At 50.8% G+C, this 18,076-nt stretch overlaps 1 protein-coding gene across 1 annotated transcript; it reads left to right on the top strand.

Moving 5' to 3' along the window:
• Nucleotides 1-5,079: 5,079 nt before the first annotated feature.
• On the top strand, nucleotides 5,080-11,231 carry LOC147123422 (uncharacterized). The gene is made up of 2 exons (XM_085972636.1): nucleotides 5,080-5,257; nucleotides 6,028-11,231. Exons 1-2 carry the CDS (start codon nucleotides 5,212-5,214, stop codon nucleotides 7,200-7,202), a joined length of 1,221 nt encoding a protein of 406 aa, XP_085828762.1. The 5' UTR covers nucleotides 5,080-5,211; the 3' UTR covers nucleotides 7,203-11,231.
• Nucleotides 11,232-18,076: the final 6,845 nt, after the last annotated feature.

Genomic DNA, 18,076 nt, shown 5'->3' with positions numbered 1-18,076 from the left:
AAATGATATTGGGTCAAAAGATCAGGATAATGAAACAGTTTGGGTGGAGATAAGGAATAATAAGGGGAAAAAAACACTAGTGGGCATAGTCTATAGGCCTCCGAACAGTTGCAACTCTGTTGGACGGAGTATCAATCAGGAAATAGTTGAGGCTTGTAATAAGGGAACATCTATAATTATGGGGGATTTTAACTATCATATTAATTGGACAAATCAAATTGGGCAGGGCTGCCTTGAGGATGAGTTCATTGAGTGTATTAGGGATGGGTTTCTTGAGCAGTATGTAATTGAACCGAGCAGGGGGCAAGCAACCTTAGATCTGGTCCTGTGTAACGAGACAGGATTAATTAAAAATGTCCTAGTAAAGGATCCCCTTGGAATGAGTGACCATAACATGGTTGAATTCCATATTCAATTAGACGGTGAGAAGGTTGGATCTCAAACAAGCGTGCTAAGCTTGAATAAAGGAGACTATGAAGGTATGAGAGCGGAATTGAGTAGAGTGGATTGGGAAAATAGATTAAAGGGTAAGACGATACATGATCAGTGGTGTACATTTAAGGAGTTATTTTACAACTTCCAAAAAATATATATTCCACTGAGAAGAAAAGGGTGTAAAAGAAAAGACAGCCATCCGTGGCTAAGTAAAGAAATTAAGGATAGTATTCGACTAAAAACAAGGGCATATAAGGTAGCCAAATCTAGTGGGAGGATAGAGGATTGGGAAAACTTTAAAGGACAGCAAAAAATAACAAAAAGATTGATTAAGAAAGGGAAGATAGATTATGAAAGTAAATTAGCAAAAAATATAAAAACAGATAGTAAGAGTTTTTATAGTTATATAAAAAGAAAAAGGGTGGCTAAATTAAATGTTGGTCCCTTAGAGGATGAGACCGGGAAATTAATGGTGGGAAATATGGAGATGGCAAAAACACTGAATGAATATTTTGTATCAGTCTTTACAGTAGAGGACACTAAGAATGTCCCAACACTGGACAAACAGGGGGCTATAGGGGGGGGAGGAGCTAAACACGATCAAAATCACTAAGGAAGTGGTACTCGGTAAAATAATGGGACTCAAGGCAGATAAATCACCTGGACCTGATGGTTTACATCCTAGGGTCTTGAGGGAAGTGGCGGTAGGGATTGTGGATGCATTGGTAATAATTTTCTAAAACTCCCTGGACTCAGCAAAGGTCCCGGCAGACTGGAAAACTGCTAATGTAACACCCGTGTAATAAGGTGGCGTCGTGCGGCCCTTGGCCCTGGTCGCTCCCTCCTGGGAACGTACTCCTGCTCCTCCTCCTCCTCCTCCTCCTCCTCCTCATGCTCCTCCTGCTCCTCCTCCTGAGGTGCTGGTCCAACGTCAGGTGGCAGTGCCTGAGTCCTGCGGATAGCCAGGTTGTGTAGCATGCAGCAAACCACCACAAATTGGGAGACCCGGTCCGGCGAATACTGGAGAGCTCCTCCGGAGCGATCAAGGCAGCGGAACCGCTGCTTGAGGACCCCAATAGTTAGCTCGATGATGTTGCGGGTGGTTTGATGGCTCTCGTTGTAGGCCTCTTCAGCAGCGGTCCTGGGCGCGAGGAGCGGGGTCATGAGCCAGGTGCACAAAGGATAGCCTTTGTCCCCGAGTAGCCATCCTCTTGGGGGAGGCTGTGCCTGGAACATGTCATGCACAGTACTCTGCCGCAGGATAAAGGCATCGTGGCTGCTGCCTGGGAAGCTGGCATTGACTGCCATGATGCGCTGCTTGTGGTCACAGACCAGCTGCACATTCAGAGAATGGTAGCCCTTCCTGTTGCGATACTGCTTGCCATGCTCCAGAGGGGCCCGCAAAGCCACATGCGTACTGTCAATGGCGCCCTGCACCAAGGGGAATTCCCCGAGTCTGGAAAATCCCAATGCGCGCTGATGCTGGCTCTCCAGGGCCATGGGGAAGGAGATGAATTGGCTTCTCCTTCTGAACAGTGCTTCGGTCACCTGGCGGATGCAGCGATGCGCGCCGTACTGGGAGATGTTTGCTATGTCCCCAGCAGCGTATTGGAAGGAGCCGGTGGCATAGAAGTTCAATGCCACTGTCACCTTCACTTCCACCGACAGAGACGTCCTGCACCTGAGCTTTGGCCGCAGATCTCGGCGAAGCAGGTGGCAGATCTCTGCAATCACCCCCTTTCGGAATCGGAGCCTTTTAACACATCGCGCGGCACTCATGTTTAGGTAGGAGCGCTGCTGGCGGTATAGCCTGACTGGGTAAGGCCTACGTGGCCGACGCCTGTAGCCCCCTCTGCCTCTAGCCAGGGCTGCCCCTCTCACAATGCGTCTGCGAGCCCTACGGACATGGAGCTGCAGCTCCGCGTTGGCACCCCATGCAACCCCCATCAAATCCTGGCAAACACTCTAATTTCCAAATGGCCACTTGCAGCGCTGTTGCCTGAGTCCAAAAATACCTGGCTCTTGCTGCTTGAAACCAGTTAGCTATCCTCCTTGTTGTGTCTCCAGAAATGCGTTGCACAAGACTGTTTTCTGAAAAAAGGATGGCCTTTATACTGGAGAGGACGTTCCCTTTAATTAGCGCCCCCCGGGGCCCGCGCTGGTTGTGTTGCGTTCCTTTTTCCAAACGCTCCGGCCGCCCGCCGCACAATGGGGCGGTCCGACTGAAGTTTGCAATCGGGGCGGCCAAAGGGCGTTGCACGAGGATGTGACGTCATTTTCTGCGCGCGCATCCGGGCGGGCGCTAAACTTTGCGCCGGCGCTAACGGGCAACTTAATTTGGGGCGGAGCGCAAACTGCGCTGCGCCCGGGCGCTACACGCATAGCGCCCGGAAATCACTTCTCTTAAGGCGCTAACTGCTGGCGCAAGCTACTGAAAATCTAGCCCCATGAGTTTGCCCACCAGTTAAGTTCAAGTTCACAGCTTGTAAAAACAGGCGCTGTGGCTTGTTCCCAGGGAAAAGTTGTCCAGCCCACAAATTGGGACACTTCCCTACCCCAGTGGGACCCTAGTTTTGCCCAAAGTTTGAATTTGAGCAAGTTTGGTAGCTTAGAAATGGATAAACAGCAGCCTGGGATTAGAAATCAGCAGGCTGCTACCCATCCATTCACAGAAACTGCCTGCACAGACGCGGTTCCCCAACCCGTACCCCCAGCGGATCTTCTTTACTCTTCTCACACAGGCGCAGTCGAGCGCCTGAGGGAAAACGTTCCCCAACACCGAGTTTCGCGCAGGTGCAGTCACGAACCCGGAACCCCCAGCGACTCCTTTCCTCTGCGAGGTCGAGCGCGCAGGCGCAGTCGGCAGTTTAAAGATCCCCGCTTCCCAGAATAAACGTGCAGGCGCAGAAGCCTGCTTGGAAGACCCAGCGGTTCTTCCAACCTTTTTTAAAGAGACCAAATGCGCAGGCGTGGTTGCCTGCGCAAGTGTAGCAGTTCCCCAGCCCGTTAAAGAAATTGTTCGCGCAGGCGCGGTTGCCTGTGGAACCCTAGTGGCCCCTCTTCTGTTTTCCCGCGCAGGCGCGATCACCTTTTTGAAGCCAGAGGCTTCACAGCCTCTGCCGTGGGACTCCAAGGAGGAGGTTTGTGCAGGCGCGGCCGGCTGTGTGAATACAGAGGCTTCACAGCCTCTGCCGCGGGACTCAGGGGAGGAGATTCGCGCAGGCGCAGCCGCCTGTTTAAAGGGACCAGCTTCCCAGCCAGCCTCTAGAATGGTTTCCCCCATGATGTGGGGCCCTGGGGAGGCAGGGATAGCAATTCCTCTTGCAGGGGAGCTGGTAACAGGTTTTGGACATGGGGAGGAAAATTTCCAGCCACCAGCGGCGGGTGGCGAGGGAATATCTGCCCCAGCACAGGAGTGGGCAGGGAAAAGGAGGAAAACCCGGAGTACCGGCAGGCTGCCAGGTATCTTATACAGTGCAGGCTGTTGGCACCAGGGGGAGAAGGCTCCCAACCAGCTAGGGCTGTGACCCAGGCTCAGGGTCCGCCAGCCAAAGTTTCCCCCACTGAGACGCCCCTCAGGAGGTCTCAGCGGGCCCGCAAGCCCAAGAAAATGTGGTCACCAGGGTACCTGCCACAAAGAGCAATCTCCCAAACCGGGGAGAAGCCAAAGGGCAGAGGTCCCCAATCAACAGCCATAAGGTGCGAGGGACCAGAGACAGGAGGCAGTCCAGCTTCTCTGCAGCCAGCAGCAATCTGCAACAGTGCCAGAGATTAGTCTGGCCGTCCGGAGACGGGCGGCATTTGTATTATAGCTATATGTGAATATAGCGTGTTTTTAAGGTGTATTTTAAGTTTTATTGATATAACTAGTTTTAAGTTTAAGTTTAAAGGGCTAGATTTTCAGTATAGACAGTTTTGGGGCGCTAAGCTTAGCGCCCGCCCGAAGTTATCGCCCGCCCCAAAGTAGCGCCCCGTTGCCAGAAATTCAGTGGCTTCGCCCTAAGAGGTTGGTGGAGCGCTAAAAGAGGCGTTCCACTAGTATCTTTAGGCGCTAAGCCGGCGGTGGAGAGCGCAACACCCGAGCTCGGGCGCAGCGCACGGCAGACACTCTGGTGCCAGTGAGCTCTTAAAGGGGAAGGGTGCATGTATTTTTTTCAAATGCAAAGTCGGAGGAGGAGGAGGAGGAGGAGGAGGAGGAGGAGGAGGAGGAGGAGGAGGAGGAGGAATTGGTGGAATTGGTGGAATTGGTGCCCGGAAACATAAATAGACCGTTCAGAACAACACACAGCTTACTTCCACACAACACATGCAGAGTGCCTTTTGTACGAGTGCCCTTTAATTTGCGCTCCCCAGGGTGTGTTGCGTTCCATTTTACAAACGCTCTGGACGCCAGGCGCACAATGGGGCGGTCCGACTGAAGTTTGGATTCGGGGCGGCCAAAGGGCGTTGCACGAGGATGTGACGTCATTTTCTGCGCGCGCATCCGGGCGGCCGCTAAACTTTGCGCCGGCGCTAACGGGCAACTTAATTTGGGGCGGGGCGCAAACTGCGCTGCGCCCAGGCGCTACACGCATAGCGCCCGAAAATCACTTCTCTTAAGGCGCTAACTGCTGGCGCAAGCAACTGAAAATCTAGCCCAAAGAGTTTAAGTTTACATGTGTGCCAAATGTTTGTATTTTGGTCCGAGGTCAAGGGACCCGACCATGTTTCCACCTAAGGCAGCAGGTCAGTGAGACCTGGCTGCATGTCCTTTTAAGTTTTGCAGGAAATTGGACCATGAAGCAGCCATGTTCGCCCAGCCCGAGCTGGGCATTGACTGAAGGTATGAATACAGAATTTTGGGGATCACCTCGCCACTGGACGAATCCAGAGGGAAACCCCACAGCGAATTTGGGGAAAACCGGACAGGGTCCGGAGGAACTTGCCTACTCCTCCTACGTGGAAGAGATGGCCCCAGCTGGGTGGGGCACGGCCCCCAACCCAGCACTATCCTGACCGAAGTTCACTTGCGGGAGACCTCGCTGTTGAGGAGTCATGATGGGGAAGCGCGGGCGCCTTGTCAGATAGGGACGCGTTCCCCGGGGGTGGGTGGTGATGGCCCAGGAAAGATTGCATAGAGGAGGGGGAGACCCAAGAGTTGCGTGGGTGCAGTCGGGGGAGGGAGGAACTCACCCGGGGGCCCACGGGCAAAGAGGGTTAGTGTGGCTGGGAAGGATGAGTGGGTGGCCGGATCTGGTATCCAAGTTTGTGTGGGGCCAGGGAGAGCTGCCACACAGGCACCCATCATTTTCTGCAGCCAGTCGAGGGAAGGTGGGAGAGGGAGGGACTGGGAGTCATGATCCCATGCTCCCCGGTCTCGGTCTGTGCCAAGGTATTTTAAAAATGAGGGGTACCCCACCTCCACAAAGGGACAAGGGAATGGCTTGGGGCTGGCGTAGCAGGCTGGTCTGTAAATCCATTCTGCCTGTTTTAAAGTTTAAGACAATCAAAAGGGGGTGGGAGGTACTTTTACTGCCCGGGTGGGAGGAGCAGCACCCACTCGAATTTTGCGACCCCACCTTGGGAAGTCTGACCACCTCTCCCTGTTTCTAGCCCCGGCATACAAACCGCTCATCAAAAGAGGGAGAACATCAGTGAGAGCAGTGAAAGTATGGCCAGAGGGGACAGTATCGGAGCTTCAGGACTGCTTCGAACGCACTGATTGGGGCATGTTTGCCCATAATGACATCGAGGAATACGCATCCACAGTGCTATTCTACATCAACAGCTGCGTCGAGGTCGTCACGACCCATAAAAATATCAGGACATACCCCAACCAGAAACCCTGGATGAACGGAGAGGTCCGCTCACTGTTGAAAGCACGCGATGCAGCATTTAAATCAGGCGACGCTGCGGCTTACAGTGCAGCTAGGACCAACCTAAAAAAGGGTATCAGGACTGCCAAAAGGAAACAGACACTGCGGATAGAGGATCACTTCCGCAACAACTCGGACCTCCGGCGCATGTGGCAAGGCATCCAGTCCATCACTGACTACAAGGGCAAAAACACCAGTCCCCCGGTTAGCGATGCCTCCCTTCCGGAGGAGCTTAACAACTTCTACGCTCGCTTCGACAGGGACAACAGGGAGCCGGCTACCAAAGCCTTGCCACCCCCGGAAGACCAGGTGCTCACTCTGTCGACCTCCGACGTAAGGGGTGTTCTACGCGGAGTGAACACACGAAAGGCTACTGGACCGGATAGCATCCCTGGACGGGTACTCAAGGAATGTGCTGATCAGCTGGCTGATGTCTTCACCGCCATCTTCAATCTGTCATTGGCCCAGGCAGTAGTCCCTACATGCTTCAAGACTGCTACCATTATTCCTGTGCCAAAACAAACGGCTGTGACGTGCCTGAACGACTATCGACCTGTCGCACTCACACCTATCATAATGAAGTGTTTCGAGAGACTGGTCTTAGCCCACATCAAAGCCAGTGTTCCTGCCTCCCTTGACCAACACCAGTTTGCCTATCGTGCAAACAGATCAACGGAGGATGCAATCACAACTGCTCTACACTCGGCACTGAATCACCTAGATGGTAAGGAGACCTACATCAGAATGCTGTTCATAGACTACAGCTCAGCATTCAACACTATCGTCCCCAACAAGCTGGCCACCAAACTCCAAACTCTTGGCCTGAACACTTCCCTCTGCAACTGGACCCTGGACTTCCTAAAAAACAGACCCCAGTCTGTCAAATTAGGTAACCACAACTCCCCCCCCTGACCCTGAACACGGGGGCCCCACAAGGATGTGTGCTGAGCCACCTCCTCTACTCCCTCTTCACCCACGACTGTGTGGCTGTTAATGGTTCCAACACCATCATCAAGTTTGCGGATGACACCACGGTAGTAGGCCAGATCACGAACAACGATGAGTCAGCCTACAGGGAGGAGGTCCAGCATCTCGTGAAGTGGTGCGCCGATAACAACCTGGCCCTTAACACCAAGAAAACAAAATAAATCATTGTGGACTTCAGGAAGTCCAAAGGCGGAAGTCACACCCCCATCCACATCAATGGGGCTGTGGTGGAAAGGGTGGACAGCTTTAAGTTCCTCGGAGTCCACATCACGGAAGACCTCTCCTGGTCCCTCAACACCTCCTCTCTGGTGAAGAGGCCCAGCAGCGCCTATATTTCCTAAGGAGGCTGAAGGGATATAATCTGTCACCCCTGATCCTCTCTAACTTTTACCGCTGCACTAAATAGAGCATCCTGACAAACTGTATCACAGTATGGTATGGCAGCTGTAGCTACTGTGACCGGAAAGCCCTGCAGCGGGTAGTCAAAACTGCCCAACGCATTACCGGCACCCGGCTACCGACCATAGAGCACATATACCAGAAACGCTGTCTACGGAGGTCATGGTCCATCATCAATGACCCTACCCACCCCAGCCACAGTCTGTTCACCCTCCTGCCATCTGGGAGATGCTACAGATGCATTCGCACCCGTACGACCAGACTTAGGAACAGCTTCTTTCCCAGGGCTGTCATCCTACTGAACTCCACAAATAAACTCTAAAGCCTGCACATCTGCCAATGCACTTTATTATGGTTATATTTATGTTAATATACTACAAGCCAAATGTATGTTGAATGTTTAAATGTCTTAATCCAAATGTACTCTCTCAGGAGCCACAAGCCTACATTTCATTGTACTGCACTTGTGCACTAACAATGACAATAAAAGTTGATTTGATTTGATTTGATTTGATCATTGGCACATGATGGTCGGGGTTTATTTAAGCATGTTGTTCAAGTTTTTTTGTACTTTATGTTACAGCCCCAAGTTGAGCAGAGGTGTAGGATCCTCTCCGTGCTTGGGATCATTTTGTGACAACTCCAAGTTGAGCAGAGGCGTAGGACCCTCTCCGTGATTGGGATCATTTTGATTACATTGTCTAACTAAGATTACAACATTTTGTAATAAGTTATAATGTAAAAAGTGATTGTAAATTTTGATTGCATTGTAATTTTACAAGTGATTCAGGGGTATGCGACCCTTTATTGTAAATTGATGTATCTGTAAGATGCCTACCGTACCACGGTTTTTCTCAAATTTATGGGAAAGGACAGTTCGGGGGATCAGTGGCAGATAGTTGTTAGGTAAATACAGGGGATGGTTGTTTGTGAGGTGATCTGAAAATTTTGCTCATTCCTTCAAGTTGATACTAAAAGCAAGTTGGGAGTATCAAAAGGGAGGAATGTAGGGGTTTCACAAAATCCCCTATTTCCCTGAAGATTGAAAATATTGGTCCACATCGTGGACGAAGAATTGGGTGATGTGACTTGTCTACAGTGTTTTAAAATGTGCCGAGAACCGCAAAAGACTGCTCTGAGATGGACAGAACGTGGACAACACCGGAGTCATAGAGCTCTGTGGAAAATATTCACGCACCTTAAGACAGTGCTTTTAGTAATAAAATTGTTCCCTGGAGTTTGGGCAATCACAAAAGGTTTTAAAATGGCCAGAGAAAGCTTGGCCAAAAGGACAAAGCAGCAAAACAGCTCGCAGCGAGTTGTCTGTGTGAAAAAGTGGGAGGATACAGGGGCTGTGAGTCAGACCTGCCAATCAAAGGGAGGTTCCCTTCGAAGCACTTGAAGTTGTTTATTTACTTAAGAGATTAGCCCACTTGAGAATGACCGCAGGACAATCGATTTGAAACTGCTTCTGTTTACACAGCCATTCAGAGCTCTCTCATACACAATGGAGACATTGAAACTGTGGAATGGATTTTGATATGTAACAGTTTAAGCAATGAATGGGTTTTTGAAGCACCCATCATTCTGGACAATAGAGCAGTTGTATTCCCTTTTGTTTTAGCCCAAGTGAGCTCCGGATGTGGGCAGGAACATTTTGGCCCCACAGTGCAGACACACTAACCCAGTCCAACCACTTTGAGTTAGCCAATTACAGCTTTTCTCTTGTATGTTGGAACTTTTTGGGCGCGAATTTTCCAGACACGCAAACAGCAGGGGGGTGGGAGCTCACCAGGTATATATGATAGCTCCTGAGAAGCTATCGCTCACTCTTATACTTCGTGGGACCACAGGTGAGCCTCTCTCTCTCTCTCTCTCTCTCTCACTTCGCTGGACCACATGTGAGCAGAGTTTCTGACTCCTCAGCAAAGCAACCTAGTAAGGAGTTAGGGGATGGTAATTAAGGGGATATTGCTAAGATTGTTTAAGTAACATTGGAGCCATCTAATCCCTTGTTTTTACCGTCTGCATTCCCCCATTTAAGCAATTTTACTGTAATTACTGTGTTCGTGTGGTATAGTTTGATATTTTGATTATAGTTTCTATTAGTTAATAAAAACTTGATTTTTTTCTCTCATCCAAACCACGTGTCCATTTTAATATCATTAATTATAAGTCCTTCAGTCAGAGCTGGAAGGTGCGGTAGCGATTCGAAACCGCTGTTTGAAAATTGGTTTATTGGAAATTGGTCAGAGTGCAGGCAAAGGCTGCAAGACCAGATAAATTACCTTAAAGCAGTTGAAGGAAGCCCCCCTACACTTTGTCATCGACGTCTGCCCTTGTTGACATTAGGCTCCCGAGGTATGGAAAGTGGTCCACATTGTCCAAGGCCTCGTCGTGGATTTTGATAATCGGGGGGTGTAAGGCTCGCAAAATTACACAATTTCCCCCAGAATAAGAAAGGAGAGATATTGGACTGTTTGAAGGCAATATTGGGCCAAAGGGATTTAAAAATCAAAACCCCAGGAAGATTTGACTGGTCTAAAAGGCATGCTCAGACCTGCGAAAAACTGTGGCAAAAGGGAGGTGGGATGGGCCCCCGAAACAGACAGTTTGTGTATTAGGCCATCTGGGAATGTTCTGGGCCACCCTAACCTTTACATAAAGACAATAGAACCTGTTCCCGCCGAAACACGCAGAGCCACCAAAGTACATGTATAAAACAGTACATGCCCACAGCAAAACAAAAGAAAGAGCATGGCCCAACAGGAAACAACAATCAAACAGCAGTTCAAAACCAATCAGAGAGATTTCCAAAATGTTTTACATTTTTAAACTGGTTTCAATGCAATCCCGAAACCAGTTAAAGGCCGATTAAAGTTAGATGGGCCATCCCCGAAGCTCGTTAAAGTTTTAAAAACATATTAAACATAACGAGCCCGCCAAATTTAACAAAGGAACCAGAGATTTGGCGGTCAGATAAGCCAGGCCTCAAACCAGTATAATTGAGGCCTGCTTGTTTCAGTCAGCACGTTCACAGTGCGTTCATCATCAGAGCACAAGTTCAGTACAGGAGAGAAATTACGGTTCAGAAAAAGATATCATCATTACCGTATTTAGTCGGAGAATCGGAGACTTGAAGGAAGAAGAAGGAAAAGGAGATCATGGCAACCAAAGGCTTCAAGAAACCAACAACTACCAATATTACCACCAACCAGGTAATATTGGGCCACCGCGACCAACAAGAAACCAACCACCGAAAATTCAAAAATCAAAACTTGTTTCCACTCTACAGGCTAGTCTGACTTACCCCTGGGTAAGATTTTGACACAAAAGACCCTAAAACTTTACCTAACTGAAGAAAATTGGGTACTTACCCGATACATCAATCTCTGCAGCTAACCGCATCAGCGGACAAACCCAAACTGAAGACCCAACGCAGGTGCAGTCTTCTACCATGTCTGGGGTACGGCAGGCCCCAACCACCACAACTAAGGAGAACCCCGAAATCACGAACCTCTATAATCTGTCAAGAAAGCCGTTTGGTGAGCATTTCCTGGTCCTCTGGATTTAAACCTATTTAGGATAGTGGGGTTGGGAGGGTAAGGGATTTTTGTCTATTGTAATTCTCCCTCGCATATTCCGAGTGTTCCCCACCCTTTTAGAGTATAAGTTTTATTGTATTGTATATTTTCCTGTCTCAAAATAAAGATCTCAATTCTTTTGACCAACCCAGGTGTCTGTTGCAAGTTCATTACAACCCCCAAATAAGTCCAAAGTCTAGAACCAAAGGAGTGGTAGCGATTCGAACTGCTCAGGGAGCCACAGGTGATGCTGACCAAAACACACACCAACCCTTACAGGAGCAGTACTGTGTGGCGGGGGCAGGTTGGTAGAGGACCTTTGTCTTATGGATGTTTAGTGTAAGGCCCATGCTCTCATACACATCGGTGAAGGTGTTGACGATGGTTTGGAGTTCGGCCTCAGAGTGTGCGCAGATGCAAGCATCGTCTGCACACTGTATTTCGGTGACAGAGGATGGGACGACCTTGGATCTGGACTGGAGGCGACAGTTTCCTGTTTGTTCTGTAGATTAGCTCCACTCCAGCGGGGAGCTTACTGAGGGTGAGATGGAGCATTGCAGCCAGGAAGATTGAGAAGAGAGTTGGTGCGATGACACAGCCTTGCTTGACCCCGGTCCATACGTGAATTAGGTCTGTGGTGGATCCGTTGGTCAGTATCACGGCTTGCATGTCGTCGTGAAGCAGGCAGAGGATGGTGACAAACTTTTGAGGGCAGCCGAATTTGAGGAGGACACTCCATAATCCCTCACGGTTGACGGTGTCAAAGGCCTTTGTGAGGTCAAAGAAGGCCATGTACAGCGGTTGATGCTGTTCCCTACATTTCTCTTGTAGTTGATGCGCGGTGAAGATCATGTCCATTGCGCCCCTTAGTGGGCGGAATCCGCATTGCAACTCTGAGAGGAGCTCTTCAGGCACTGGGAGAAGGCAATTGAGGAGGATTCTTGCAATGACTTTCCCTGTGGCAGACAGCAGGGAGACTCCTCTGTAATTACCGCAATCGGATTTGTCATCTTTCTTGAAGATTATCACGATTTTGGCATCTCTGAGATCCCCTGGCATGCACTCCTCCTTGCAAATAAGAGAAATTAGCTCATGTATTCACGCCAATAGTGCTTCTCCGCCATGTTTTAGCACCTCGGCGGGGAGTCCATCTGCTTCTGAGGCCTTGTTGTTCTTCAGTTGTCGGATGGCCTTTTCACCTCATGCCAGGCTGGGGTTGTACTGAGGTGGTGGCGGGTAGCATGCTGCGGGATGGAGTTGAGAACACTTGCGTCGAAGACAGAGGGCTCGATTTTAACTCCGGTGCGGGCTGTTGTCGTGTTATCCGAATTTTGCGTTTCCCACACGAATCTAAATGGATGTGGGAGATTGATGCAATTTTAACTCAAATGGCCAATTAATTTCCAACGTGTAGGAAGCCTTTGCAAAGGGGTTTTTCATGACTGAAAGTCCCATCCGATGACGTCATCATTGCTGCTGCATTTAAGGTCCACAGCAAGCCTTGCTTCTTCTGCAGGCTTCCAAGCTTTCTCCATTTGGTGTCAGAGGGACCTGCAGGAAAGATGACAAGCAGGAGGGCAAAAGCAGCTCCTCGTTTTGACGAGATGGCACTGCAGGCACTAGTCGATGGGGCTAGGGCCAACAGGGAGGTCCTGTTCCCTTCATCAGGGAGGAAGAGGCCTCCCACTCAGACCAAGGCTGTGTGGATGCAGGTGGCGGAGGAGGTCAACTCCTTGGGAGTCACTCGCAGAACCTGGACACAGTGCAGGAAAAGATTTCATGACCTTCAGCGCACTGAAAAAGTGAATATGAATTTCCCATCACCCTCAATCTGATCCCCATTGCCTTTCCTCACCAGCACTCAGCTTTAGCAATCTCTATCTCCACTTGACACTGACATCCATGCACCCTTACCCTTTCCCTCTGTCTCTATGCTCACATTCACGTAACTATTCCACCATGTAGCCCTCACACTCCCTATCACTCTGATGCTTTGAACACAACTGACAACACACAGGGCGGGCCCTTGATCTTGCAACCTCACTCCATCTTAGAAGGAGACAAAGTATCTAAGCTGTGCAATCTCTACACTCACTCCTTCATTCTCATGCAACCTCCACTTGTCTCCCTCATTGCAGGAAAAGAGAGCTCACAACAAAAGAGAGCGAGCCAAGACAGGAGGAGGGCCACCCTCAATAGCCCACATGACCCCCTGGGAGGAGGCTGCCCTGGAAATCATGTGCATTGAGGATGATTCGCGTGTGGGGGACGGACAGACGGGTGCAACACAGCAAGCTGGTGAGAGAAAAGTTTCCCATCTCTCTCTTTGACATTGCATGAGTCGCTGATAATGATTGTGAAACTGTAACAGATGTATTTATGAGCATCTGCAGAAAGTTATGTGGATGTAGCATTTGCATCACATCTCTGACTCTTTCCTTTACTCCCCCACAGGACCATCACAAGCATCCGTCCCCTCTAGCCAGGAAGAAGAGGCTGAGCAGCCAGACTCCTCAGAGGAAGCTGTAACCTCTGAGGGCGCAGCATCAGCAGAATTCAGCGCACCCAGCACCAGCGCAGACACTCACTCCTCGGTGGGACCTTCGGGACATAGAGTATTGTTGTCACCTGGTGCATTACAGCTCACAAGTGAGCATCAGCAGATTGTGGAGACAGGGACAGCAGTGGAGAGTCCTAGTCGGAGGGCGCAGGACTCTGCCAGCTCAGTTCAGCAGCATGTCGACCCTCTGCCTCTGGGTCCATCCATAAGTTCAGAGGTGATGGAACTCCAGGCACAGATGCAGGAGTCTCTGACAGGTTTTGCCTCGAGGGTCGCTGCGAGTGTGGAGTGAATGGAGGAGTCCATAGCGAACATGTGCAGAGCCTTTGTGGAGTCATTGGCGCATGAACGCATCACCACGACAAGGATGGCTACCTCCATGGAAATGCTTGCTACCTCCATGGTAAGGCTGGCTACCGTAGAGGAGTAGATGGCTATGGTAGAGGAGAGGAGGGCTACGGCCATGGAGGAGCTTAGTCACCAGGGTATGGAAAACATGGTCATTGTTCAGAATAGAATGACATCTCTTGAGGAGCGATGGGCATCTATTGAACAGAGAAACCAAACCTTCATGGAAGTCCTTCTGAGTAGGACTGCCATTGCAGATACGGGTCCCCATGGCCCCCCTGATGTGCAGCAAGGTGCTCTCCAGCCACTTGCAGGCGAAAAGGGGAACCTGATCAATGAGAGGGAGGTTGGTGGCAGACCTCAAGGAAGTGGGGGTTCCTCTCCAAGCGCTCACACTTCCATGCCACTGCAGAGCCCTCGGTCAGAGCCCCACCGGTGTCCACACCCAAGTGAGATAGACGTCTCAACACCTGCACAGCCGCAGGAGCAGCAGACTGTTGACGAGCCCTCACCGCCTCGCAACCCCAGAGGACGCCTGCCAAAGGTGTCAAGACAGGAGCAGCAGGGAAGTGAGCAAGGGGCCTCCACATCTGCTGAAGCCACAGGGGAAGCACTATGTAGGAGCACGCATAAGAGGAAGATAAAGCACAAGTAGTCTCAAGGGTAGTCACTGGGGTGGAATTTTGTGTTTAGTGTAAAAATGCCATCACATCATAATTGTGCATCAAAATTCTGATGGCAAATGTTGCAATTGTGGCGTCTGTCATTTCGCTATTGGGACTTCCACATTGAGGCCTTAGGAATACCTGCAACTGTCAGTATGGTGGTCAGAGTGCTAGGAATCTTCTGGTTCTTGGACATCGTCAATGCTCTGGTAAGAAGCTGCAAGGCAAAAGTGTTTGATTGACTAGGCTAAGGAAATCTGGCCAGGATGAGTGCGTTCCTTGCATCTTGGGCAGCAATGTCCTCATGTAATGCTGCCGTTGGATGATGGGCCTCTGCAGGATGTTCTTATTCCTCTTCCCCTTCCTCTTCCTCTTCCTCATCTGAGAAGGATATGTGAGGAGCCTCTTGGTCCTCAGGAATCTGCAAGCCACGACGCTGTGCCATGTTGTGAAGTGCACAGCAAACCACGATGATTCTGGAGACCCTGGCTGCTGAGTACTGCAGGGCTCCACCTGATCTATCCAGGCATCTGAAGCGCATCTTCAGCAAACCGATGGTTTGCTCGTTAATGGGTCTGGTGGAAATGTGGCTGGAGTTGTAGCACGCCTCAGCTTCGTTGGCTGGCCTCCTCAATGGCGTCATTAGTCATGTCCTCAGGGGATAGCCCTTGTCTCCAAGTAACCATCCGTTAAGTTGGTCTGGCGGACTGAATAGTGGAGGCACACTAGCCTGGCACAGTATGAAGGAGTCATGGCAACTGCCAGGGTACATGGCATAAACATGCAAAATTCCCTTCTTGTGGTCACACACCAGCTGAACGTTGAGGGAGTGGAAGCCCTTGTGGTTGACAAAAATACCTGGATTGTGATGGGGTGCCCTAAGGGCCACATGTGTGCAGTCAACGACGCCCTGCACCCTTGGAAAGACTGCCGGATGGGCTAATCCAACCGCTTGCGCCGTGACACTTGCTTGATCCTTGGTGAAATGGATGTGATTGTGCGTGAGGGCAAAGAGGGCATCGGTTACCTGCGTGATGCAAGTGTGTGTGGCCGCCTGGGAGATGCCGCTGATGTCTGCTGCTGATCCCTGGAATGAGACAGAGGCAAAAATGTTGAGTGCGGTGGTGACTTTGACGGCCACTGGTAAGGAGTGTCCACCTGGTCCTCTGGGCAGCAGGTCTTGCTGTAGCATTGCGCAGATGTCAGTCATTACCTCTCGCGAAAGTCGGAGTCGCCTTTGGCACTGCTGGTCAGACATGTTGAGATAGGTGACCCTGCATCTGTAGACCCTGTTTGGGGGGTATCTCCTGCGCCGACGGGCTTCCAGGCGCTGGCCCCTTCTGGCCTGTGCAGCCTCAGGTGGGTGAGCAGCAGCCTGGAGCTCCTGCTGCTGCTGCTGTTGCTGGTGCTGCTGTTGTTCCTGGGTCTGCTGTTGCCGCAGCTGGTGCTCGAGCTCCTCTAATACCCAGAAGGGAAGGAAATAAATGGCTCCCATGCTTCTGGTATATGCCTCCGTTGAGGAAGTACTGAGTGAAGGTAGTGAGAGGGGTTTCCCAGGAGGCCACACTGGAGATGGATGTGAGGCTCCAACCTTCCACAGGTGCAGTTAAGCCTTGTAAAAGTTGCCCCAGACCTGAGACCACGAAGTCCTGCCACCTGCAAATGACGGCTGATCAAATCTCCTCTTTAATGGTTGACCTGCAGTTGATAGTCAGCAATCCAATAGTGCTCCCGCCAGGTTTCACATTTGTGATACCCACCATGCATGTTTTACATGGGGAAAGGGTTAATTTTGCAAGGGCCTGTTAAAATAGGATTATAGAAGCCATTTAGTGGTAATTAGGGGCCTTAAAGACCAGTCCCGCCTGTTGGGTGCGGGACGGAGTCGGGACCATCAAACACGCCTGAGTAAAAATCGCTCGGGGTCGGGAACCAGGCGGTGGGGGGGGGGGCGGTCCCGCCTGCCAGTTTCTGCTATTTTAAACCCCTGCACGCCTCCAAGCCCGACTCCATGGCTCAGTGAAAATCGAGCCCAGAGTCTCTGTTAAGGCGATCTTCGAGGTGCTCCTTCCAGCGGGCACTGACTGCCTCGCTGTCCTTGATGAGTACCTCTCCATTCTTGGTCCGCTGTGGGGTAGGACCTTGCGTGCTTGGGCTGTAGATGGTCTTGACTGCGCTAAAGAACCCACGCACGTCGTGGTTGTCGGCTAGCTGCTGGATCTCCTGCACTTTCTCCACCCTCCATCTGTTCTTTAGGTCGCAAGTCTTTTGTTGGACTTCGGCCTTCAGGCGTCTGTAGAGCTGCTTCCTTGCTCTCGAGTTCTGTTGCTGTTTCCAGATTAGGAATGCCTTGCGCTTGCGGCTTATTAGCTCCTGGACCTCCTGGTCGATCTCGTTGAACCAGTCTTGGTTTCCTGGTCGAGTGACCAAGCGTCTCTTCACAGGTGCTGATTACAGAGGGCTTGAGTGCAGACCAGGCGCTGTGCACACTCTGTGCCTCTGAATCACTTGGAGTCGTCAGTTTGTTTGTGAGGCGCAGGCTGAATAGAGCTTTCTTAGCAGGGTCTTTGAGTGCTCCAGCGTTGATTTTCCTGCAGCATTGCTTCTGTTGCTGCTGCTGTTTTGGGGCTACATTGATGGAGATGACAGAGTGGATTAGGCGGTGGTCTGTCCTGCAGTCGTCAGCTCCTATCATGGCGCGGGTGATGCGGACGTCCTTCCGGTCCCTCGCTCGGACAATGACATAGTCCAACAGATGCCAATGCTTGGAGCGAGGGTGATGCCATGAAGACTTGTACTTGTCTCTCTGACAGAACAAGGTGTTGGTTATGACAAGGCCATGTTCTAAGCATTTCGACAGGAGGAGGGTACCGTTGGAGTTGGCTTTCCCTACTCCCTCTCTGCCGATCACACCTCCCCAGAGGTCTGTGTCCTTTCCAACTCTGGCGTTAAAGTCGCCAAGGAGGATCAGCTTGTCGCCCGTTGGGACTCAGGACAGGGATTGTTCGAGGCTGGAGTAGAATTCCTCTTTGGTCTCGTCTGTGCCTTCCAGTGTTGGGGCGTATGCAGTGATGACCATAGCGCACTGGTTCTGGGCTAGGGTGAGCCGAAGAGTCATGAGGCGTTCATTTATTCCACAAGGGGAGTCTTTGAGACATTCAACTAGCTCATTTTTTATGGCAAAGCCTACCCCCTGGAGGCGGCGTTCTTCTTCAGGTTTGCCTTTCCAGAAGGAGGTGTGGC

Source organism: Somniosus microcephalus, chromosome 2 (genome assembly GCF_052327205.1).
Source record: "Somniosus microcephalus isolate GS21.2 chromosome 2, FLI_Smic_1.0, whole genome shotgun sequence".
In the NCBI taxonomy this organism is placed as follows: Eukaryota; Metazoa; Chordata; class Chondrichthyes; order Squaliformes; family Somniosidae; genus Somniosus; species Somniosus microcephalus.
Note: the sequence above shows the minus strand (reverse complement) of the source record. Positions and strands in the feature narration are given on the sequence as shown.